At 45.2% G+C, this 24132-nt stretch overlaps 5 protein-coding genes across 7 annotated transcripts in view; 2 read left to right on the top strand and 3 right to left on the bottom strand.

Annotated features, from left to right (window-relative positions):
* LOC130385249 (glutamate receptor 4) overlaps positions 1 to 24132 on the bottom strand; it is a 1260456-nt gene that overhangs the window by 944383 nt on the left and 291941 nt on the right. The gene's annotated exons all lie outside the window — the stretch shown is intronic.
* layna (layilin a) lies at positions 1233 to 6826 on the top strand. 2 transcript variants are annotated; one of them, XM_056593691.1, is made up of 8 exons: positions 1233 to 1512; positions 1615 to 1635; positions 2486 to 2783; positions 3344 to 3501; positions 4085 to 4129; positions 4215 to 4277; positions 4616 to 4712; positions 4802 to 6826. In XM_056593691.1, exons 1-8 carry the CDS (start codon positions 1437 to 1439, stop codon positions 5823 to 5825), a joined length of 1782 nt encoding a protein of 593 aa, XP_056449666.1. In that variant the 5' UTR covers positions 1233 to 1436; the 3' UTR covers positions 5826 to 6826. The 2 variants fall into 2 exon arrangements, with proteins under 2 accessions (XP_056449666.1, XP_056449667.1); XM_056593692.1 differs by lacking the exon at positions 1615 to 1635.
* alg9 (ALG9 alpha-1,2-mannosyltransferase) lies at positions 6036 to 20222 on the bottom strand. The gene is made up of 15 exons (XM_056593690.1): positions 19883 to 20222; positions 18507 to 18642; positions 18050 to 18184; positions 17706 to 17776; positions 17233 to 17321; positions 16689 to 16824; positions 16204 to 16291; positions 15968 to 16073; positions 12714 to 12836; positions 12189 to 12343; positions 11842 to 11971; positions 11181 to 11328; positions 10255 to 10384; positions 9755 to 9885; positions 6036 to 8074 (listed from the first exon to the last, which is right to left on the bottom strand). Exons 1-15 carry the CDS (start codon positions 20020 to 20022, stop codon positions 7942 to 7944), a joined length of 1851 nt encoding a protein of 616 aa, XP_056449665.1. The 5' UTR covers positions 20023 to 20222; the 3' UTR covers positions 6036 to 7941.
* On the bottom strand, positions 20302 to 23109 carry fdxacb1 (ferredoxin-fold anticodon binding domain containing 1). Its single transcript, XM_056593686.1, has 5 exons — positions 22670 to 23109; positions 22423 to 22579; positions 22106 to 22309; positions 21862 to 22020; positions 20302 to 21745 (listed from the first exon to the last, which is right to left on the bottom strand). The coding sequence occupies exons 1-5, from the start codon at positions 22830 to 22832 to the stop codon at positions 20359 to 20361; spliced, it is 2070 nt and encodes a 689-aa protein (XP_056449661.1). The 5' UTR covers positions 22833 to 23109; the 3' UTR covers positions 20302 to 20358.
* si:dkey-71l1.1 (uncharacterized protein LOC569883 homolog) overlaps positions 23337 to 24132 on the top strand; it is a 5930-nt gene continuing 5134 nt past the window's right edge. Inside the window, exons 1-2 of the mRNA XM_056593746.1 lie at positions 23337 to 23486; positions 24071 to 24132. The exon at positions 24071 to 24132 is cut by the window's right edge and continues 138 nt beyond it. Of these exons, the coding sequence (XP_056449721.1) occupies positions 24087 to 24132 (46 nt within the window). The 5' untranslated portion in view covers positions 23337 to 23486; positions 24071 to 24086. The remainder of the gene's footprint in view (positions 23487 to 24070) is intronic.

Below are 24132 nucleotides of genomic sequence, written 5' to 3'. Positions count from 1 at the left end.
CGTGTGTGTGTGTGTGTGTGTGTGTGTGTGTGTGTGTGTGTGTGTGTGTCTGGGATGCGTCGGTTCCCATGGAAACATTGATCCACGTTTGCTTAACCGATTAGTAAAGGGGCGGGGTTACACAGGGGACGAGAGAGAGAGAGAGAGAGAGAGAGAGAGAGAGAGAGAGAGAGAGAGAGAGAGAGGGGGGGGGAGGGGGAGAGAGAGAGAGATAGAGAGAGAGAGAGAGAGAGAGAGAGAGAGAGAGAGAGAGAGAGAGAGAGAGAGAGAGAGAGAGAGAGAGAGAGAGAGAGAGAGAGAGAGAGAGAGAGAGAGAGGGGGAGAGGGAGAGGGGGAGGGGGAGGGAGAGAGGGAGAGAGAGAGAGAGAATGGGGTGTTATTGCCTGGTTATCCTAATTGAATGAGCGGCGCTCTGAATTCCAGTTAGGGTATTAGTAGTAGAATTGGTATTCGGGACCTTTAAAACCAGGAGCCATTCCTTTAAGATCCTAATCGTATCTCCGCCACTGAAACCGTATTATGTGCTGAACACCACAGCATGCTAACGCAGACATAATACTCAATAGTGTCTATTTTTTAATTCTTTAATATAATTAAAAATGGCGCATCCTCATTCTCAGGCCAAACATATAATGCCACGCAGCATAATCCTGATCGGGAAGTCCTGGACTGTGCGACGCATCAAACCGCACAAACTGTAAATCACCCTTATGGGCCAATTTAGAGATGAATGCCACTGGTATGTAGGCCTACGAGGCACCCATGTGCGATTCCCCTGCATCTCTCTTTTTCCCGCGTTGCTCACGTGCCCCCCGGCCTCCTCGGGTGTCCAGCGGACTCTGAGACGCAGGTGTGAAGTTATGGCCACCGCACAAGCAGCCATTGCCTGCCAATTAATATTAAACAGATACGTATTTTTAATGGAAATGCAAAGAAAGCCCTCCTCGATATGGCTGTGCGAAGGGCTGATCCACTTAAAGGGGATTATTTTCATGTAACATCTTTATAATCTTCATAATGATGCCTGGAGTCCTAAAAGGAATAAAGAAATCAAATCTGTTTCTTGTCAGCATACGCCCAGGAGCACTCGCGTGATTAGCTCTCTTTACGGTCGATGTTGCTTCTTCTCCCGAACATTAAGACTGCTTTTAACAGATTACACCCCCCACAACCCCCCCCCCCAGCCCCGCCCCCTTGTGTCTCCTCCTCTTTCTTCTCCGCTGCTTGTTTCATCCCATCTTTCAGTTGAGCCATTGCCTCAAAGCCTCAAATTTCTTGTGAGATTTCTCCTCTGTTGCACTGTGCCGGGCTGCCTAGTGATCCAGGAGTTATTGGGGTTCTGTGTGGGGATGGGAGTGAATGAGGCAAAGATTGGATGGCGAAAGAAGATGTGAATATAAAAAAATACGCTTAAAAAAGGGGATTATGAGAAGGAGATGGAGCGGCTAACAATCTTCTGTCATCTCCTACTTTTACACGTTCTTCCATCCACCGCAACTAACCTTATTACAGGTAAGTGAAAAATACCAGACACAAAGTCTATAGACTGCATACAATACATGTAGGCCTACGTAACAGTTTTGTCTTTTTGCATTTTTTTTCGCTGATCTGAAGTGGACCTATACGAAGCAAGAGGTAGGTTAATGCCTATAGAGAGTAGGCCTAACTTTTGTTGTACCCACGTGTATGTGTATCCCGGGGCGCCCCCCCCCCACATACCTACATTCTTCAACGTGGGTCAGAGAGTGCCACTTAAACATCTTCTGAGGGCACACGCCGCACCCCAAAACCAAAAGCCTGAATACCAGTTATTATATCATGCTGTTTGCAGTATAGGCTAGTGTCTATGTCAAAAAAGAGAGTTAAGGAAGCGCACACTGATATAGGCCTTTCTCTGATTTGCATAGACATATGCCGGAACAGTTCTTCAACAATCCTGTTATGTATGTTTATCTCTACATATGTTAACTGGGACTGGCTCCAATTAGCCTATATATTATGTATTACTATACATTCAAATGAAAATCGAATTAGGCCTATCTAATTTTCAATAGCATATTAGTCATATTGAGCATATTATGTATAGGCCTACGACTAGCCAGGGGTATCATTAATTTACAGCTCAATAAAGGCTCACATTTGACCGTGCAGTCAATGTAGTGCCAAAGTTGCCGCAGCAAGAGCACGTGCGAGCAGGTAGGAGTCCAGCAGCTTGATCATGAGCACTACGACTCTGCAGCCATGGAGGATCAGGGCAGGGATTGAGCCAGTGTAACAGATTGCTGCACCAGCAACCCACCCATGCTTTACACACCATACCACCTGCTTAATAAACACCATTACTAAACAGCCCCAAGCCACGTTTAGATGGGAGTCTGTTCAGATCCTATGACACTTTAGATGGGGACACATGCACAAGCTACCATGTAAGGGGTGCGCCGTGTGTTCCCTCTTTCACGGCTGTTTTCGTGCGGCGGGTCGGCAGGTCAGCGCGTGTGCAGGGTGGGCCGGGAGAGGCCCTGTTACAAGCTGGCGTATTTCTCCGACCCGCGGCGCCGACTGAACTTTGTGGAGGCGGAGCAGGCATGCCGGCGGGACGGCGGGGAGCTGCTTGGTGTGGAGTCGGCGTCCGAGCAGCAGGTAATCGAGCAGCTCATCTCCGAGATCCGCCCCACCGACGGGGACTTCTGGATCGGCCTTCGCCGTAACCATGGAGACCAGGAGAGCAGCTTGGACTGCTCCTCGCTGTACTACTGGGTCGACGGGAGCAAGGCCACGTACAGGTAGTCTTACCCCCCCCCCCCCCATGTGTGTGCGTGTGTGTGTGCGGCGCGCGGGAGGCCAGGAAAACAGCCTGCTGTGAATATAATTTTTTTACAGCATTTTTAACAGGCAGTGCAATACTGATAAATATAAATTATAATGTAAACCGAGCAACCCGTCTTTCTTATGACAGCAAAGATGATTGCATTTATGTTTTCTTGTGATAACAAAAGTGTGTGTGTGTGTGTGTGTGTGTGTGTGTGTGTGTGTGTGTGTGTGTGTGTGTGTGTGTGTGTGTGTACATTTGTGTGTCCCCGCTGGCGTTGCATTTCTGATGAAAATGGTGATGGTGATGATGATGGTGACAATGTTGATAGTATGGAAGAAATTAAAATGTATGTTCAAAGGAAATATAATTATTAAACACTTTATGTAGAAGAAAGTACATCATTTTCTTGCCTGTATACACTATACGTTTTTCCACGGAAAAAACAACATCATCATCCCACTCTGATGAAAATGACGATGACGATGCAATTGATGGTGTTGACGATGATGATAATGACCGCCTGCTGTGCAGGAACTGGCACACGGACGAGCCCTCTTGTGGCTACGAGGTGTGTGTGGTGATGTATCACCAGCCGTCCGCGCCCCCCAGCATGGGTGGACTGTACATGTTCCAGTGGAACGACGACAACTGTGAGACGCGGAATAACTTCATCTGCAAATACACAGCAGGTAATCTGTCCACCGTACCGTTCCCCCCGGGGTCCCCTCCGCTGGACCTCAGAGAGCCAGTGAACCCCAAACCACTTCTGTATGTATTGTATAACGAAACTAGTGCTGTCAGTTAAACGCGTTATTAACGGCGTTACCACAAACCAATGTTAACAGCGTTAATTATTATTTATTTTTTCTTTGGCTCAAAACAAAGAAGCAGTATCCTGACTGCTATGTTCAAGGCAGTATGTATGATTGTTCATCGTTTAATTGCACCATATGCTTTTTTTTGTATCGTCCTGTTTTGATCAGTATATGTCAATGTTGTTATCAATAAAAAGACATTTGCACAAGGCAAGCCGATGCACTTCTCCATGTTGATAAGAGCATTCAAATGAGAACAATTAATGGGACAAAGAAATCAAGGGATATTTAGCATAGAAAAAAGATTTGTGATTAATCGCGATTAATCGTAAATTAACTATGACATTAATGTGATTAATCGCGATTAAATATTTAATCGCTTGACAGCACTAGAAACTACATATGTCCTCAAGCGGCTGTAGACCTAAGGTCGGGCTGCATTTTATGTCTCTTTCAGAGAAGACTTTGGAGGCTGCTGCTCCTCCCAACTCCACCCAGACTGGTGCGTATGTACACACACAGACCAAGAGGCTTCAGCTGATTTATTGGTCAAAGTGTTCAAATGTGTCTGCTGTGGTTAATTGCAGATGGGCTACTTACATCTGCACTGCCCTGGGATCCAGCCGACCGCAACAAATCCAAGGACACAGGTTATATCCATCTCTAAAGTACTTATTTACTATAGTCTGGACATGTTAAGAGTGCATTGTGAACTGCTTTTCCACAGATCTTAAACCACGCCACACCACACCCTTAACTAAGGCTAAATCATGTCCCACCCAATAGTCATACTTACCTACACTTAACCATCCATACTCAACGCAAATGCCAGGGGAACAAAGACAGATCTTTACCCTGACCTTAACTACACCACACCCATCCTCAATTGTAGTTCTGAACCCTCCCCAAGTACCTAAATGCCAGTTGAACATACTGCAAATATTGATAACTTTCTCATAACCCAGGTCTTGTCACTTGTGTTCCACAGGCCTGAATTGGATCTACATCACGCTTCCTGTCATTCCCCTGCTGTTACTTTTACTCACGCTGCTGGCCGTATGCTGCTTAAAACTGTGCATTGGGCGGTAAGTATTGTGTGGTACATGTCCGTTCGTCTCGCACTTCATCAGGTTGTAACATGATGCCTGCGTTGTTTGTGTTCCATGTGTAAAAGAAGGAGAAGAAGGCGGCAGAAATCGGTAGTGTGCCACACAGAACCGGGCCTCTGCCCCAGTGCCACTTCGACGGACGTTTACAACGTCATCCGCTCCCAAAAAGAAGACGACCTGTCCACCACGCGACCGCAGACCAAAAACACCTCCTTCTTGTGCTCCTCTCCTGACACTCCGACCGGCGACTACGACAACATGGGGGGTCGCGACACAGAGAGCGGCTTCGTAACGTTGGCCAGCACAGAAAGCGGATTCCTCCACTATGACCTCAACAACCTTAGCCTTGGGCGCCGCGGTACGACCGACATGTACGACAGCAGCTCGGGTCGCTCTGGGAAGACTGAGGGATTCGACCGCAGCCTGGGTCGCCCGACAAAGACGGAGGGATTCGACCACAGCCTGGGTTGCTCAACGAAGACTGAGGGATTCGACCGCAGCCTGGGTCGCTCAACAAAGACGGAGGGATTCGACCGTAGCCTGAGTCGCTCGACGAAGACTGAGGGATTCGACCGCAGCCTGGGTCGCTCGACGAAGACTGAGGGATTCGACCGCAGCCTGGGTCGCTCGACGAAGACAGAGGGATTCGACCGCAGCCTGGGTCGCTCGACGAAGACTGAGGGATTCGACCGCAACCTTGAGCAGTCGGGGAAAAGAGACTCGTACGACACTAGCCTGTGGCGCTCGGACAACCAAGAGTTTTACAACAGAGCTCCGGGTAGACGCGCCACAAAGAGCGAGTTCTACGGCAGCGGCAGCTTCGTAGAGCAGGAGATGTATGGGTTCAGAAGAGAGAAAAGTGACCTTTACGACCCTTCCCTCGGTCCAGAAGCGAACATGATCAAGGCCGACCTGTACCAGACATATATGACCAACGGCAAAGAGGGCTCGTACCAGACCAGATTGGGAAACTACGGAAGTCAGAATCCCTACCCAACAAACATTGATTGCTACAGAAGTGACCTTGGCTTCACTGGCAGCCGACGTTATTTCAATGAAGCACAATGGGTCAATAGTGAGGGCTACTGACCCAACTCCCATGTTATGTACAAAGCTTAAAGTATAGGTCTATAAAGCCATATGTTACATGTGCACATATATATGAAGCCATATGTTCCTGCAGGGGCAACCGCAAAGTTGATCTTCTTGAAAATTTTAGTTACCTGGGGCACAATCTCTGAGATAGTCAGTTGAGGCATGTAATCCCAAACAAATAGGAGTTAGGGAGACAACATTTCTTCATCTTCATGAAGAAAATGCACATAGAATTGGACTGGGGATGGCTGTGGGTGTCCTGTTTGCATGGCCTTGTTATGTTGCCTTGTTTCAGAATCCTGACAGTGCCTCCTTTTTGAGTGGCAAAGGAAACTGCCAACTATTACCTTAATAAGAGAACAGACCGTGATCTGACATAACGAATATTCCTCAAGAACTTTTTTTTTTTAAATATTACACCAATTTCAAGGTTAAATATGTATGCATAGGAATTATCCAGGTAACATTAACATGGTCAAACAGGGGTAACAAAGGACAAAACATCTTGCATTATCTTCACGTTCAAAGGATCAGGACACCGTCAACAAGAAGGGCTCTACTCATTGTAACCAAATTGTAATAACTCAAATATGAACAAGTCAAACACTTGTTTTAACACACACGTTTTAATAACAGACACGCAACTTGGGATTGGTGGATAGCTTTAGTTTCAGCTTATTCATGTCTATAGCAGCATTCGTGGTTCATAGCTTTGGTATCGTCCGTCCGTCAGTCCATCCATCATGAATAATGACGCCATGGATCACTTCCCTCTCCGTCGAATGGTTACAAGACTAGCAGTCTAAGGGGATCCATGGGTTGTATTCATTGAATATGAGTGCCTGCTGCCTGACTAAAGTAATGGCATGACATTGAGTGCTAATTTAAATTGTATTTACCTGCAATTCCTTAACATACAACAAGTGTATGATGGCTTGTTGAGCTAACAGTTTGTATGTTTGTATTACAAGAGGAAACCTACAATTAAAACTGAATGGAATGAACATGTGTCTCTTTTGTGTGTGTTGGGAAAATCATGAAATGACAACAATTAAAAGAACACAATTTATTCCCATCCTACACTCATTCCAATACTGTCTCTATGTTAAATGATTCACTCACTGTCACTTACACACAATTTACCAGTCTGATGCAATGGAGCGAACTGATGTGGGAAACTTACACATAACAAAAACAATTGTTTGTCTCTGCCACTTTGTCAGTATTGTCTTGAAAAGAGACCCAAAAAGATCAAGTGGAAAGGTGTGGCTAATGGCAAAACTGGGAGCGAAAAATTAAATCTTAGACATTCGAACACATGCACACAGGGAAAAATAATTAATTGAACATAAAATCCTTCAAGTTGAGGTCGATGGACCTCTCTCATGTCACGTGGTACTGAAACAATCACAAGCCATAAAGCACAAAGTTGGCGATGCTCTCTAGACCTCTCGCATTGCTAACGTCTCCAATGAAAGGACCTATAGCGACGTCAATGTCCCTGCTCTCATATCTATCTAGAATGACCCGCTCTGCTTGTGCCATAGAGACTTCCAAAAAGCACCTTGTAACCCAAAATAAAACCGTCCGTTTCTTTGGTCAGCAAATTCTATGCTTGTTAAGATTGTGGCAGGTATCACCTGATGCTCTTCGCCTCAACCAGAAGCATATTTTGGTTTTCAAATGAATCGTGAGGATGCATTGCCTTTACCCAATCATGGACGGGATGCTCTCGTTATGATGATGTATGCGATTCGATTTCAACAATGCTTTCAGGCAACCTGGGCTGCTCTGGAGAGAAGCATCTCATTTGAAGATCACTAGATGGACCGCTCGGAGAAGGGGGATATTCGCTGTCACTGTTGATCCTTTAATGCTGTCGATAAGAGAACCAGATGTAGGTTCCGCCCTTATTCTTATAAGGAAGCACACTGAAACACGTGTTCTTAAAGGTTTGATACTCAACCGACTTAATGACACGGACAGACAGTGGCACGCTCAACTTCATCACAGTTATCGGACGAGAGTTGGGGTTGGAAAAAAACGACAACAAAACGAGCAGCCGTCAGACAGGAGGAGCAGGTGTTTTTGCGAGGTGTGCGTCCAGCCTTTAGCGTCCGGCGGGATGCCGTCGTCGAGGTGATGATTTCTGTCGGCGCGGTTTCAGAATGACGTAGTTAATGTAGCTGGTGTGCTGTTCGGAGAGCAACGGCACGAAAAACGCTCGGAACACAGGAGACGACCTGCAAAAAAGACGACAACACAGGCAGCGTTAATGTAGCACGCTAGCGATGTTCGTGGTGATGGCTGGTTTAGGCCCCATTTACACGAAGGGAAAACGCAGATATTTCCACGCGGTTTGGCCTCTCATTTACACATGAAAATGCAGTTTTTATCACAGAAAACAATGATTTCTAAAAACTCCGGCCAAAGTGGAGATTTCTGAAAACGCCGGTTTCGTGTTGTCGTGTCAACGGGGAGAAACTGGGTTTTAGGTTCTGAAGCGTCACATTATGTGCCAGGAAATGCTTAACGTCATATGAGCGCCCTATGTTTACAGTTTGTTTCTGATTGGCTTTCATGGCTTTATCCTTCTCCCTACACTGCCACCCATAGGTTTGGCATAGTTATAATGGCACTCAACGGCGTATTTATGCGTTTTGATGTAAACGACAACTTTTTTGGAAACGATGTTGTATGGACAATGTTATTTTTGAAAAAGGAGGGGGAGAAATATTAGTTTCTATAAATACCCTGCTACGTATAAACGTGGCCTTAACCTGTGCACATTGATTTCTCAATGCACAACAGGTGTGAAGCCTCACCCAGCCTCAGTGTCCAATCATTCTGACTCGGGCCAGGTGAGGCTGTTTAAACCAGCCATCAGCCACAAACCCTCCCACGCCCCCCTTGCCATCAAGACATGCTAACCGGTAAAATGGCTATATAGCCATAAAGTTTGTAACCGATGCGATTTCAGTTTTACTTTAGATCGTCAAACGCAATACTTTGATGAAAAGAGAGCATCGTTTGAGAAACTCGAGCATCAAACTAAAATGAAATGCGATTAAAAAATAAGTTCTGAATGCGGTCTTGTTAATCCACTTGCTTGTGGCTAAAGGAACTCAATCGTTTGGAGTATAATCATTAGGTTTTTCATTAGGCTGAGAGTACAGATGAGTTGTAGGGTATCAGGGGCAGGTTTAATTAATCTGTTTAATATTTCAACACACTCATTTTACAGAGCACAACGCTGTTTCGCCAGGAGCATCTCATCACCTCATATCAGCTGAATCCTGTCGCTTTAACGCAGCAAAGCCGCACACAGAGCCTGAATCGTGGTTGTAGTTCTTGGGATGCAGCAATTCATTAAAAAGGTCTATCCCAGCTAGGCAGTGTGGTTTGGACTTAACCATAAAATCATATTGAAATAAAAACCAAACTAAGAGTGTAATAAAAAAAGTTTCACGGTTTTCTGCTTCCATCAACATTGTGGACTGCCATCTTAAGGCTCTTAACCCGAAACCAAATGTAATAGCCGAGCCCTGTTGTAGAAGCTAGTGTGTGCTACTGACCCCATTACCTGCTACTAAACCCTGGATCGGAATTCACTATGGATCAAACCGAAAATAGTGTAAATGGTAATAGCATGTCATCTGTATTTATTACACGGCTCTTCTTTATGCTGTAGAATGCTCCATTCACTTCAACGTTCGGCGGTCAAATATTTTTGCAAAATTGACCAGTTGCTAAGCATAATTGACAGCTGTCAAGGAAAGTGGATTTTTTGCCTCTGATTCATGTCTTTCGTAGCACTCCACAAGTAGTCCGGTAACTTATCAACCCCAGCAGCCTACCGGAAAAAAAAGTAACCTACTACCAGGCCTTCTTTTCCCGATCTATATGTACATATATGATAATACCTGGAAGCATCTAGGAATGGCTTGAAGGCGATGACGGTCCACTCCTCCTTGTTGGCAGAGTAGCGTGGTTCTAGGGGCGTTTCGTTATGGCGGTCCAGGTCCACCAGGTAATGACACTGCCGCAAATCCACCTGGGACACAGTAGAGTATGACAAAGATTTAAAGATTCAAAGGTTTTTATTCTTTAAATCCTTGGTAGACTGGATAGATCCGTCTACCAGCCTACCCAGTGGACTGTAGCAAACGTTGCTCATCTATCCGACATTCATCCAGGTGGACACGCCCACTTTCGATGTCAGAAGAGGCCGATTTTCAAAATGTCTTGTAACGACTAATCACACTCACACCTGGTAGCATAATATGTCACCTTTAAACAAACCAAACCTATATCAAAATCATATCTTTCATCAGAATTAAACCCAACGAAACCATCCTTAATCCAAGGCCTGAATTTAATTTTGAAGTAGCTCCTGATTGGTCGCAGCTCCTGATTGACTTACATATCTGGTTGGTTCTTCCAAGTTCTGGTCGTTCATATTGGCCGGAATAGTCTGAGTCGCCGTTGGACCGGCCGCGTACGGCTGAGGAAGTTGTCCTTTAAACTCTGATTGGATGAATTGGAGCTGCCAGCTGGAGATGGAGAATAGTGAGTTGGAGATAGCATCCACAGAAATGTACATCCTACCCTGTCAAGTCACTTCCTAGTCCGTCTAGTCAAACATAAATTATTACTTTGTTTAATATTGATTATTTTAGTTTGATTAGGGTGCGGCCTATCCAATAAAATCTTGAAAGGTAGACCCAATACATACTATAGAACAGTCTTTTCCAAAGCCTGGGTCGCGACCCACATGTGGGTCACGGGAGATTTGAATTGGGTCGCCAAATAAATGAAAACTTCAACAAGAAGCATGTTTTTGATAGTACTGAATGTTTGTTTTGTTCTGATAATTTTAATTATAACATTGTATCTAGTTGAAAGGCTAATGTACATTGTGAGAGGAAATAACAACAATGAGACAGCCTAAACAAGGAGGTGAACTCAGCAGTGCATAAAACAAAGTTGTGATTTATCTCTTCGAAATGGCTGGTTTAGGTTCATATATAAGGTGATGCGGAATTGGCAGTAAAAACGTTCAGGAATGTTAATTTATGCATACATTTGTTCTTCTCACGATTTTATAGATAAGGCCTATTGTGAATTGGGCTCCCACAAAATAGAGCAGCTTGATGATTGGCTCCCACAAAAACGTATCGGAAGCAGAAAGAAATGTATTGCTCTTCTCCAGACCCATGTGCAAATTGCCGGCAGAATGGGCGGGTCTACCCAGTCTACCATCTCCCATGTCCTATCCTATCTCCTATCTCCTATGTCATCGGCTACCTCCTATCTCATCTCTGAGGAGAGAGACATGCTATCACTGACCTGTGGGGGAGCAGGAAGCTGCTGGTGTATCGGTGCCACTCCTTCCCCACGCACACCGTCACAGGCCTGCCGTCCGGCACGCTGTGCAGGCTGGGGTCCCTGGCGATGCGGTGGAACTCGGGGTACAGGTCCAGAGGCGCGTGGTATCCTGCGCACAAACAATTCAAAACACACACACACACAAATTGTTAAGTTATACTCATAACATTTATACTAACTCAATGGTACTATTGGTGTTGCTGCTTCACATTTATTTGAGTCATTTTCTCTGTATCTGCATCTGAGCATTGAACTTTCACTATGTCCGTATGGTTGAAGCCGACGGCTCCATTGAAAGGCCCCGCCCAACAGGCGTCAGGTGGCACTATATAGTGATAGGCGTTTAATCCTGAGCCATTTACAGTGCATTCACATGCGCTGATCACATCCCCAGTATCTAGCCAGGGCAGGGCATCCAACTCCCAGCTGAAGGGTCCCGCCCTCCATCCCCAAATGTCCGAAGGCTCACCTGTAGCCGCCCTGGAGCAAGGCACCCCAACCACCTGCCCGTTGATGTCCTTAGTAACATGCATCTGAATCCACCACAAGTGGCTGTGGATAAATGCATCTGCAGAATGACTTAATCGTCAACGGAGTCGTGTGTGTATGTGTTCATCATTACCTCTGAAGAGTGCCACAGAGCGGGACAGCGACAGGACGGTGAACACCAGTAGGGAGCCGAGGGCCAGCCAGTTAGAGGACACTGTGTAGTGCTCCAGGCGGTACCGCTGGAACAGGAAGTGGTAGCATTTCTGTGGGGAGAGAAGACACTGGAGTGACCCAACGAAGACTTGAATTTCGATTGTTGAAAGCACTTTTGTGCTGTGCACTTTTTTTACGGGCAACCAGCAGAGTAGAGGGAAATGTTGAGGGATGGGTTGTTAAAAAACAACTTTGAGAGGCAGCAGGGTTAACAGGATGCAGCGTTGGCGAGGCTTTTGATGCGGTAGCTTGGGAGAGAGGGCATACCTGGAGAGAGGACATGGCCACGGCGGCACTGAGACAGATGAGGGGGTAGATGGGGAAGAGGAAGCGCTCCTCCTTGTGGGGCCGTGTGAAGAACACCAACATCCACAGGTACATGGGGGACAGGGTCAGCCAGTACGGGCGGCCCAGGTTCTGTACTGCGCACACAGACACACAGACACACAGACACACACACACACACACACATTTGAATAAACCATACTCATAAATACAAAGGATTACAAAGGACTTTTAATAAATTATACAGGCACACATACATGAAGGCACACACACTATTTATATGCTACATTAAAGCTCAACGGACATCACAAGCTATGGTGACTGCAGTGACTGAGTCAAAACACCTGAGACCTAGAGACAATGCTGCCATATGATACACATCAATTACATTTCCTATGACCCTGGCTGGGACCCATAAGGACCCTGGTCCGGGTGTGAGGCGGTGGCGTGGACAATATGGACAGTGGTCTGAAAGCGAGCAGGGGAGGGCAGTGGGGGAGTCCTCACCGTTGAAGCGGTGCAGCAGGGTCTCCATCAGAGCGCTGAGAGGCAGGGACAGCAGGGCCAGCGCAAACACCAGGTTGAAGTTCAGGAAGCCGTTGACGAAGTAGAAGGACCAGGGCTCTGTCCCTGGAACCAGAGCATCAAAATACCACTTTACGAGGTCTGCATCGGGTCGAGGTGCTCCCCGGTTTGATAGGGCCCCATGTAGCTGCTCTGAAGGCAGTGTACACGACTAGGGGGGAAATGACTGGCCTGTTCGCCATGCTAGAGCTTGAACTTTGAAAGCAACTCAAAAAGGGCCGAGATACGTCAAGGGGGCCTAGTAAGGTGCCTCAGTTGGAGGAACACCTAGAACCATTACCAATAGTTGGTGCTGGCTATGCTTCATGCATTTCTGATTGCAGCTGGGAGCCAAACACCATAACCACTAGGCAGTCCTGTCCCTCATGACAAAGAACAACAAAGCGGTGTTTACGTGTCTTGCTCTCTCGTCAAATGCGGGAAATGATTCTGCTTGTGTCAACACTGGCCGAGGTTCAGACCACAGTACAAAGATCATTAATTGATCCGTGGTTGCTCAAAGGGACTTTCCAGCCTGTCAAATTGTATCACAAATATCCTGATGCCTTGTGAAAGATGTATTTGAATGACATTGGTATTTATGAGGGTACTGCTAAAGAAGACTGGGTAAAATAAATGATGTAAACAAAAACTCTTCATTGAGGTGCTGGACTTGAACTCTATGACTCAACTCATGATTATTTGTAGAGCCCTGAACCACAGTTCAATCCCTCAAATGGCTGCACAAGCATAGGCGCCGGAACTTATGAGGCCAATGGCCACCCCACTTTTCGTGGAAAATCCCACAACGAAAGTTTGGCATGCCAGAAATTTGGCATTTCTGGTCATCACCGTGACGTATCCATTGTTGACATGGAGGGAATCCCGCAAACGGCTGGAGCTCACGGGCAGTGTTTGCTAACTAGTAAAGAACTAACTAGTAAAGTAAATACTAGTAGAGATGCGCTGTTGGCGGTCATACCCACGCACACCGTGGATAATCCAAGGGTTGGGTGGATTGCCATTTTCCATAAGCATTCCACTGTGCGATCATCCGTGCTGCATATGCCCTCACACATTGTTGAAATCATATGCTGGATGCTTTATCCTTTCTATGTGGCTTTTAGTTAATGATCGGGCTATAATAAGACCACGTTGGCTATGTTCGCTGACAACAGGGGACATTTCATATGGGTTGGACATTTTAGCGAGCCAACAGGCTTTTTGTCGGGACGCTGAACACGGAACTCAAAATCTGGCTGACATTACCGCTCATCCACGCATCTCTACTAACTAGACTTCACTGCACCACGCAGAGGGCCGCCATCATAATGCCTAGTATAGGAACTCGGGATCCATTGTTATTAACACTTTGTTGCTGCGTTGATGCTGCTTGAAGCCCTGCATTAAACACGACCAAAGTTTCTACAGTCAAATCCAAAAGCCATCTATAATGATGATTGCGATGATGATGAGGATAATGATGACGATGATGACAATGAAGAAGGTTATTATGATGATTCAGTGTTTACTTTGCAGTGACGACAGTGCGCCGCTTCCTATTGGTGCTAGGGGCGGCAATTGACGCGCGGGAACTGCGCACCGCGGCGCTTTGACGCCGGTGTGTGAGTGCGGCCAGCTTTAGGATGATGAGGTGTCACGCGCTGTTCGACACATGCACGCGCACTTGGCCCCCCCACCACTGAAATCATTCCGACGCCACTGTTCACAAGCCCACATTATACGACACCAGAAAAAACCTAAGCCAATCTATAGGGTAATGAAGTGAGAATCTCTCCTTCCAGCAACGGTTAGGACTGAACTTGTGTATGCAAAAATCATTAATAAGTACTCTAACGATAAGCGTATCGAAACCGAAATCGCGACACTCAAGGCCACGAACCTCGCGGTGTGAGAAGGCAGAAGCGTGACACGCCCTTTCTAACTCCCACTATCCTCGAGTCGAGATCCAGCCACGTGATATGAGCTGTTAGTGCCAGGGTTTCCGCTGTCCGGTAATAGAAAAATTAAATGTCATACAAAATTGTATCCCTCCGGTCAAATTTATTGAAATTTGCTAATAATCTGTCTAAATAATAGTCTGCTGACACCGCTCCTCTTATCAATGCCGTAAGTCTGCGACGAGATGCCCTCGCTGTGATGACAGCGGATTGCATTTCTCTACAGCCTGCGAAGTCCTCATATGCGATATGAACAACATTTATTCAGAGTGGGCCAAGCGCGCAAAAATAGGCTGTGTGATCCCCGTCTCTAGTGTTTTGTGTGCTTCTACTGGCAGTTGGTCTGCTTATAGGTCGGAATGAAGCGGTCACCGATTATTGACAGGCTGGGTACTTTATTCTTCCGTTACCGAACTCGTTTGTTTCTATACCACACACACACACACACACACACACACACACACACACACACACACACACACACACACACACACACACACACACACACACACACACACACACACACACACACACACACACACACACACTCTCGCGCACACACACATACGGTACTCGTAACACTATGCCTCGTTATTACGAATCAGACGGTCATGTTTTTTCCCATCTATTTGAAGGTTAGGCTATTAAACATGTTGCATTCTATACGGCCTGATTATGTCATTATTTAAGCTACACAGCCTAATAAGAAGCGATAATAGGATATTTGACCGAAAAACGAAACCTATGCAGGTCACTTTGACCGGCACCGATTTTTCTAGCGGGAACGCTGGTTAGTGCTACCAAACTATTCAAATTGCTATTATGTATTTGACATTAATATTTTCAAATACATAAGCCTCAACCACAAAACTAGTTGAGGCTTTTTGCAAGTTGCAAGCATCCTCCAACTGCAATCTTTGGTTATTTATTTATTCATTTTGCTATACTTTAATAGTATTCTTTCTGTTCAAATATGTTCAGTGCTCCAAATTATTTGTTATTAAATGATACATTAAGTTAATTGTTAATCGTGGGATATATCGAACCGTGGGTCAAAAATCGTGATACAAGCCGAATCGTGAGTTGGTGTATCGTTACAGCCCTAATAAGTACTCCATCAGCACTGAGGCCTCTCTTGTATCTAACATAAGTAGTGTTTTCGAACTAGTGTAAGTGTTAGCCAAGTCGAATACACCCAATGACATCACTATGACAATAGCACATGCTATGGGTTACCGTAGAGGTCAGGGCCATGCGGTGTGAAGACATTGTAGAGCAGAATGTTCAGAGGGGCGATGACCAGCTTCCCGTAGAAGAAAGAGTCCACCATCACCACGGGAACCTTGGAACAAACAGGAAGGAGAATAAGTGCCTGAACTTTATTTGTGTCTAGCTTTTCACAACCATGCAACATTAACCGTGTGTGTGTGTGTGCGCGTGTGTGCGTGTGCGTGTGCGTGTGTGTGTCTGACCAGGATTAGCAACAGCGCTAGGGCCGACCAGAGGATGAAGTTTCTCCACGCCCTCCTCATCACCAGCAGGTCAAAGGCGATGGGGATCCTGCAGCAGAGAATAGAAAGGACTTCATTATTGATCAACAATCGAAATGGCCACGCCTTGATATATTCTCCCACATGACATCTTAACAAATGTAACGTTTGCAATCCATATTGCAGATATGTTCCAAATCCAAAGTATCTCCAGATTCATTGCATTACACAAACTACGGTAAGCAATTCAAATAGACAGATTAGATTAAAAATTATAGCGACTCCATTTTTATTGCTTTTATTCTTCATTGCCTTCATGTGCAGTGTGCATGGGTTTTGATTAAAATGTATGGCATTATCACCGGTTTCTTTCTTTAATGTACAGCGTCAGTGACCGTTGTGTTGCATCCACTGTATATGAAATGTGTTCCATCAATAAAGCTGAGACGGATTGTTCGATGTCCTACCCAATCAGAGCGGAGAATGGCCAGCCTACAATAGCTCCAGCTGCCACGCCCATGACAGCCAATGGAATTGAGTCTTGGAACCAGCCCGTCATGGCAACCAACGTGGTATACATGCAGAAGGAGGAGGGAAGGAACGCTGGGGGGAAAGCAGAGATGTAGAGATGCAGTCATCTCAGCATGTTCAAATGTAACCTTAGCCGTAATTAACAATTATGGGTCATGGAATATGTCAACATATATAAAGCAATTGCAATAAGATGTAATTGGATGACATAATACAATAACATCGTGCAGAAACAAAAAGGTTCAAACGATAAGACTCATATTTCCTGTGCGAGTTCAGGAGGGTCAAATGTTACACTAAAAAAATCATTACAATTATACATGAATATCCAAGAATATTAGTAATAACATTATATTCAAACAAAATGAATATAGCCAGCATGGGTAATTGCACCCAGGGTCTACTTTGGAAACACAAATAGGGAGAAGGAGGAAAATGCTAGAGGTGCGAGGGACAGAACCGGCTCGGACCGGAACCAACCTGCGGAGGAACAGAACATTCCGGTACTCAGCACCAGGAACGCCAACATCAGCCGACCCACATGCAGACCAAACTTCTTACACACCGCCCTGCGTCCAACACACACACAAACAACAGCCAATCAGCTTCCTTGCTAGGGTTAGCGCCAAAGCAAGAGATCAGCTGGTGATTCAATTCATAGTAACTATGAGCAACTGAATGGGTTTTTTCCCTTATTTACCACCAGGTTTGATGTTGAGCAGCCAGAAAAGCCATTTCAAAATGTAACCTAGAGCTATATCACATGTGGTGTCCACCCAGAAGTATGATAAACAGCACAGCAGACCAGTTGGAACGGTCCACTGGATAGGGCCGTCACAATCCATCATGCATCTCGATCAGTACTCATTTTAAATGACGTCTTTAAGGCTTATCAGCGTCTCACATGGTGGTTAAATAGGGGTCCGTTTAAATTGGAGTTAAGGCAGACTCACTTGTAGAAGTAAAGTTCACAAACACAGCAGCAAAACGCAAGAACACATCGTACGAAGTAGAACACCAACACCTGGAACAAAACGTATTTCCTTTCACAACTTCATTCATGGGAAAAGACAGATTTATGACATAGACAAGTCTGTACTGTAAACATTGAAGTAATATCATGACTATGCAGTATTCCCTAAAACCATATTTAGGACAGTAAAGGAATGAATGTGGATAAGAACACTTTATTTATTTTTTAATTAAAAAAAACATAAAATATGTGAAGAATCTATCATTTGTGCAAACATATGTCTCTATGCTACATTAGTGACAGTGCCATGTCCAGTGTTACTACCTTATTGGTCTGCAGTACATGGGCGTGTATGCAGGCAGGGAGCGCGTGCAGCCAGAGATAGGCATACGACCGGATGGCGTAGAGTGGTGAGTATTCCCATGTCTGCATCCCTGTCCCATACAACAGGTAGTGCATCTGCACAGGATGGAGATTACACAATCCCTTACTATTAAGGCATTGAGATGCTTGCGTTCAAAGGGACTTAATGACAATAATAATAATAAAGGGAAAAATGTACAAGAAAATAAATCTGTAATAATATATATATTATTAATGAGAAGGTAGTTGCAGATTTATCAAAACAAACCATAAAAAAATTGATTTATCTTATCAGTATAACTTGATCTGTACAAAAAAACATAATAGAATAATCTTGCCAAAAAAATGGTTTAACTTAATCCAACCGACTATGATGTAATAAGCGTAGAGACACCGGAAATGAATCATTACTGCTTACAGGCTCCCAGTAGTTGAAGGTTTCATCGCAGTCAGAGATGTTGCTGAGCAAGGCAGCGCAGAAGCGTGCAGACAGCAAGCATTTGAACGCTGTAGATCCTTCTGGAGCCCACACCTGTCCTCCTCGACCTACCGACCTGTAGAACACACACACAAGCACACTTTTATTAGCACAAGGAAGCATAAATCCAATCATCTTTTCTGTCATAAGAACTACCGGTTTCTCGGTTGACATTATAATTTGTATTTATTAGTGGTGCACAGCCTGTGAAAACATTTGAAGAGCAGGCTGTTTTCTTGGCCTCCCGTATGACTACTTGCAACTTTTCTTTAGAGCCGTTCATCCAAACAACTTCATAATTGCCACGGCACTTCCTTTGGTCCTTAGCAATACATCTGCCAAGTGTAAAGTCACGCACACACATATACGTCATAGTGGGAGGAAATTGGGACAAACAATAAACAAATAATCGAGGGTCCTGGCACCACTTCGACTCTTAATACGAAGTTTAAAATCATGTATAGGACCTAAGACAGGGTTTCAAATAGGAAATAGGTAAATTGCCTTCAATCAAAACACATATTTATCACCATATTGTGGCCAATTAGTACAACTGCGATGTTTGGCTTGGTGCAGTTTTATACTACATAGCCTGATTTATCAATCATTGCATTGCATTGCATAGTAGTTTTTTTTTTTTTTTTATCGTTGGAGACTGATATCCGCTGATATAACCCATCTATTTGCTGCACTTCACTTTATTGGCAAAAATTATTCACTGAGGTACAATTAGATGTTGCCAGCTCAGGATTTCATTATTTGGCTAAGCTTTATGTCTCTACTACGTGTTTATGTTTTTGATTGTGAGAGTTTATAATTATTGGCACACACACACACCTCTTCCAATGGACTTCCGCTTTCCACGTTATGAATAGAAACGGCAGTCACTGGACAACGCCGTAAGCTACATTTCCACTGGTTCAATTGTGTAACAAGGCATTTTTGAACACTGGTGCATGTTATAAAACCAAATTCAACAAGCCATTGACCACCAGATGATCATTATTTCAAGTGCAGTCAGCGTTTGTGACACGCCATCACAGAACGAATGAATGAGTCTATCATACTGTACCTTTAACTGCAAGACTCACTCACAAACACACACACAGATCGTCTGGTCGATGCAAGCCGATGAAACACTACCAAACACTGTGCAAAACGGACCCTAAACCATCAAACACACAATGAAACTATGACCCAATGTTATTGTGTTGGCTATAAAAGCACGATAGTTAAACCGGGTAGGCTAACACCTATCAGGTGGATCAGGCAAAGTGGGTCGGGCCAGAGGTGACGTTACATTCGCGACTACTTACTCTTGGCGTGTCTCTGATAGTTTGCCCTCATCGCTGCCCTTTTCCTCTTTTGATATTCGAGCTTCTGCGGGGACATTGACGTTATTTGCATCTTGCCTGCTGACTCGTTTGGTCCGCTGACGAGGCCCCTTCACCGCCATGTTTTCATTAGCTTCAAATAATTCGTCCGCTTCCGCCACGGATCGGAGGAATGAGCTCAGGCCCACATCCGCCAAGACGGTTATGACGATGGTTGACCGAAAGGTGGCAGTGTGCGATGTTTTTTAAATAAACTCGTTGCTTGTACCCCCTCGAAATTGTGTAAAAATGTGGATATGCAATGTGTACAATGCACAAAGCACTAAACGTACACAAGTGGATTAATACACAAATGCTTATTAAATATCTGCATAAATATTGAAAATATTAAATCTATTTGAATGAATAAACAAAAGACCTGTTGTTTAGAACCCATTTTATAAATTTTATAAAGTAAATTATCTGATGGTGACATGGAGATGAGAACAGAGCAGTGACTCCAATCGTCGGTGCAGTTCAAGGGCCTTCGTGTGCGACAGTGCATGGGAATGCGAGTGGTAAGTGACTCTGTAGCAGTAGCTGGTCCGCAGTGCCTGTTGTTCCTGTCGGGAGAAGAAATCAACGAGCTCCACCTTCTCCACCGCGCCCAGGCAGGCTTCCCTCGCCAGTGCGTGAAACTTCCTGTCGTCCCACGCCGACGGCCCCTTCCAGAAGCTGACGTCAAAGCTGAGGCGGCGGGAGAACAAGGATGGTTGGCGGAACAACGGCATTGACGGCTGCGGCTCTCCCAGAGGTGGGTGGAGGGGGAGGCAGGGGTCAAAACACTTTGAAAAGCACGGGTCACGTGTCCAGAGAAGCCGCCAATCAGGGAGTGAGAAGAGGCACGAGGCGATGAGGTCCAGATTGAGGGACACGGTGACCTGGACCCACCCCTCCGCGTGTTTGCCAACACTCGCAAACACTCTACCCACTGCTCCCATAGGCTGCGCGGTCAGGTACAAACACCCGGCTTCCTTAACAACGGAAACCCCATGGGGAGAGAGCAGACGCTCCAGTGTTTGCCCGAGCGACGTGATAGGCTGACAAGCTGCTGGGAACAGCCCCCTGAGCAGGAGCTGGTGAAAGACGGGCGGGGCCCAAGGGCTGATGGGTACATCTCGGAAAACAAGCCCACTGATGCCCAACATGCGACCAATGGAAGCACCAGTATTCACGCGGCAGTGGCTTCCGTCAATCTGCTCCTCAACTGGAACAACTTTACCAGTCTGCAGGTCTCCTCGTTCTTTTGCTTCCCCTCGTCTCACCGTCATCTCCTCCATCTGAGGGAGGAGTGATGGGCGAAGCACGAAAAAAACACCAACACTCCCCTTTTCTGTGTCTACATCTGGTCTTTCTACACCTGATGTGTCTTCATTTGGTTTGTGTACATCTGGGGTGGCTTTGTCTGGTCTGTATTCACCTGTTGGGTTTACATGTAGTCTCTCCACGCTCCTTCCATTTTTGCTCTTGTTTGGGACGGCCGTGTCCGTGGTGGAACCGCTCTTCACACATGACTCAATTGGGTCCGTGTGTTTCTCCCTGAGGCCCAAGTAGGCCAACTGACACCTTAGCTCAGTCTCGTTGACTCTCTGTGTGAGAGGTTCTTGGCGAAGCAGCTGTATCTCGTAGCAGTGACTCTCAGTGACGTCGTCTCCATCTAAGGATGCTGTCTGCCGCTGTTCAGAGTTGAGGAGGAATGGAGGTGGCTTGGTTGCCATGGTGATGCAACATCTCTCCTCTAATCCATTCACAACATAGTCCTGGACCAATTTGATGGGATGGACAGAGTCACTGCAGAGGAAATCCCTGGAGGTGAGGAAAAACATTATTAAATCATCGCAATCATCATACATCTAAATCTGACAGCATAAATCAGATGATTTGTTTTAATTGATGCATTAAGAATGGCCACAACTGTTTACCTTGTCATAAAGTCACTGAGTTCTATAGGTACATAGTACTGGACTCTCTGGTCCCCCACTATCTCCTTCATGGTCACCCTCACCGGGGTGGTGTACGGGTGGCTACGAGTGAACACATGGACCAAGGCATTCTCCACATGGAAGCCTTTATCCTGGCTCCTGACCACACAGAAACAAACATCAGTCAGTCAGTCAACAGCTTAAACTACTGCCATACATCTGAAGGGTTAGCTCACCAGATTACCTGTATCCAGTACACTTGTAGCTCTCGACCTCCTCACTCTTAAACGGTTGGACACTGCTTAGGACGAGATCTGCTTCTGCCGCCATAGCGACGACCTGCCAGCTATTTTGCCACTCTCTCATTGGCTGATCAGCTGGAGTCCCACCCTGCCCGTTGCATAGGGCGACATGGATGTCTCCATGTTCATCCAGCACCTTGACACAACTTCAGACAGTGGACACCACACATATCAGTCATCTGATGCCCAGACACCCACAACTTGAGTTCATTTCACTTGGGTTCAGCTATCATTTAAACAAAAGAGCGTCCATTCGTACCTGAGGAAGAACTTTTTAAGAAGTTCCCGGTTCTTCTTGACGCCACTTTTGCGACCACAATGAGGGAAATTGAAAATCACACGGTTGAACACAGCTCCCTGAAGAGATGCACATTCTTCCAACCTCGTACAGTCTACCCCGAAAAGGACAGCCCCCCCTGAGGAACCAGAAACGCACAAAATAAATCGTGAAGAGCTTCCATTTTTTTATACATAAATAGATGTATAGATCATTTTAATGAGCATACCCGAATCCCTGATCATCTGTATATTAGCAGCAGCTCCCTCATGCTTGACGTCTTCCTGCCGCTGAAGGCAAGTGGCTGTTATTTTGTTCTCCGGTGAAAGTTTGCTCAGGGCTGAAGAAAACGAAAAATTCCCTTCCCCTACGAACAGTGTATGACCAGACATGTTGCATGCGTTTGTAGGATAGGTTAAGCTTCATTCATTTTTTGACGGACGGTTTATGCGGAAGTTATATATCCTCTAATATTCATCCTTTTTGTCTTTTCTGCACCAAACAGAACGATCATTGGACATGTAATATCCCACCGTTTGTTCACTAAGTCGGACAGCCTTTTAGTGTTAGTTGGCATACATTAAAACGTCAATTGTTAGTCGATTACAATCACTCTCATGCACCACCATGAATGTTTTGAACATAGTTGTGTTACCAGGGTACCAGCCCGACCAGAAACAAATGCTCTCAATGATTTCAACAAACAAACATAAAAAATACCTAACTATTAATTCCAAGATAATTTCTGTTAATCTTATGAATTCAACAGTAGCAGGTTAATTATCTGTAATGTTTTAGTGCGTCGTTAGAATTGGTCGACTGACGATTATAGGCAATTATATTTGTTTCCAGGGGGACACACTTACTTGGTAGCACATCGCTTCTGGTGAGATTGGATGGAGAGCCCCTCACAGCATCACTTCAGCAAGCATCAATAGCGTTTTCCCGTTAACGATGGCTCTTTTTTCATGCTCTTTTTGACATTTCAAATGTTTAACAAGTCATATTATCCGGTGCATATTTAATCGGTTGTGGTAACGTTCAGAGTGAGTAAAAATAACTCCTTGCTATTCTAATGAATGATGCTTCTGCCTTCATGCTAAGGTCATGCTAGCTAGCAGAGATGCTACAGCTTTATACACAACCATTGACCATGAAGCAAACAACCTAGACATATTTAATTGTAACACTCTTGTTCTGTGTGTATATATGTGTGATAAGCAATATGTACCATTGTATGCATCCCCTATTTTTGTTACTTACACTCACCTTTGTGTTTCTATGTCAAAATTGGGGGCAGTATAGCATTATTGTAAGGCTGTTTTAAGCCTAATTTCCCCAGTCTACCTCTAAGCATCATTTTGCAAGATGGCTAAACCCTACCAACAATGTTAATGTAGGCCTATGTATCTTTAATGAAAAATAATTGTAGATGGGTTTTGAGTAAATAGTAAAATAGCCAAAGTAGAATTCTGTCCTTTTTTGTTCTTAAAACTTTTGGTTGAGGAATCCAAGAAGGCAACACTAACCGTTTCAACCAATGGAGGGCCACTCCCAATTCATTTTGACCTTTTAATTCAGTGTGTTTGAAAATGTGTGCGTGCATGTCTGTTTGCGATGGTGTTGCCAGGAGGTATTGTGCCCACATGGGCAGCGTTCTGGCCCTATCGTCTGGTGCGGCCAATGGGACCT

This window comes from Gadus chalcogrammus, chromosome 7 (assembly GCF_026213295.1).
Source record: "Gadus chalcogrammus isolate NIFS_2021 chromosome 7, NIFS_Gcha_1.0, whole genome shotgun sequence".
NCBI lineage: Eukaryota > Metazoa > Chordata > Actinopteri > Gadiformes > Gadidae > Gadus > Gadus chalcogrammus.
The sequence above is the reverse complement of the archived record's forward strand: the minus strand, read 5'-3'. Positions and strand labels throughout refer to the sequence as shown.

What these genes read in the sequence shown, in the direction of transcription:
- layna (XM_056593691.1), top strand. Translation starts at nt 1,437, where the DNA reads ATGGAGCGGCTAACAATCTTCTGTCATCTCCTACTTTTACACGTTCTT. An exon ending in GGACCTATACGAAGCAAGAG is followed by an intron (nt 1,636 to 2,485) that starts GTAGGTTAATGC and finishes GCGGGTCGGCAG; the next exon opens with GTCAGCGCGTGTGCAGGGTG. An exon ending in TCCCAACTCCACCCAGACTG is followed by an intron (nt 4,130 to 4,214) that starts GTGCGTATGTAC and finishes GGTTAATTGCAG; the next exon opens with ATGGGCTACTTACATCTGCA.
- alg9 (XM_056593690.1), bottom strand. Translation starts at nt 20,022, where the DNA reads ATGGCGGTGAAGGGGCCTCGTCAGCGGACCAAACGAGTCAGCAGGCAA. An exon ending in ATGTACTGCAGACCAATAAG is followed by an intron (nt 17,777 to 18,049) that starts GTAGTAACACTG and finishes GTTTTGTTCCAG; the next exon opens with GTGTTGGTGTTCTACTTCGT. An exon ending in AATGTTCTGTTCCTCCGCAG is followed by an intron (nt 16,825 to 17,232) that starts GTTGGTTCCGGT and finishes CTTTCCCCCCAG; the next exon opens with CGTTCCTTCCCTCCTCCTTC.
- fdxacb1 (XM_056593686.1), bottom strand. Translation starts at nt 22,832, where the DNA reads ATGTCTGGTCATACACTGTTCGTAGGGGAAGGGAATTTTTCGTTTTCT. An exon ending in ACAGATGATCAGGGATTCGG is followed by an intron (nt 22,580 to 22,669) that starts GTATGCTCATTA and finishes CTGGTTCCTCAG; the next exon opens with GGGGGGCTGTCCTTTTCGGG. An exon ending in CTTAAAAAGTTCTTCCTCAG is followed by an intron (nt 22,310 to 22,422) that starts GTACGAATGGAC and finishes CACTGTCTGAAG; the next exon opens with TTGTGTCAAGGTGCTGGATG.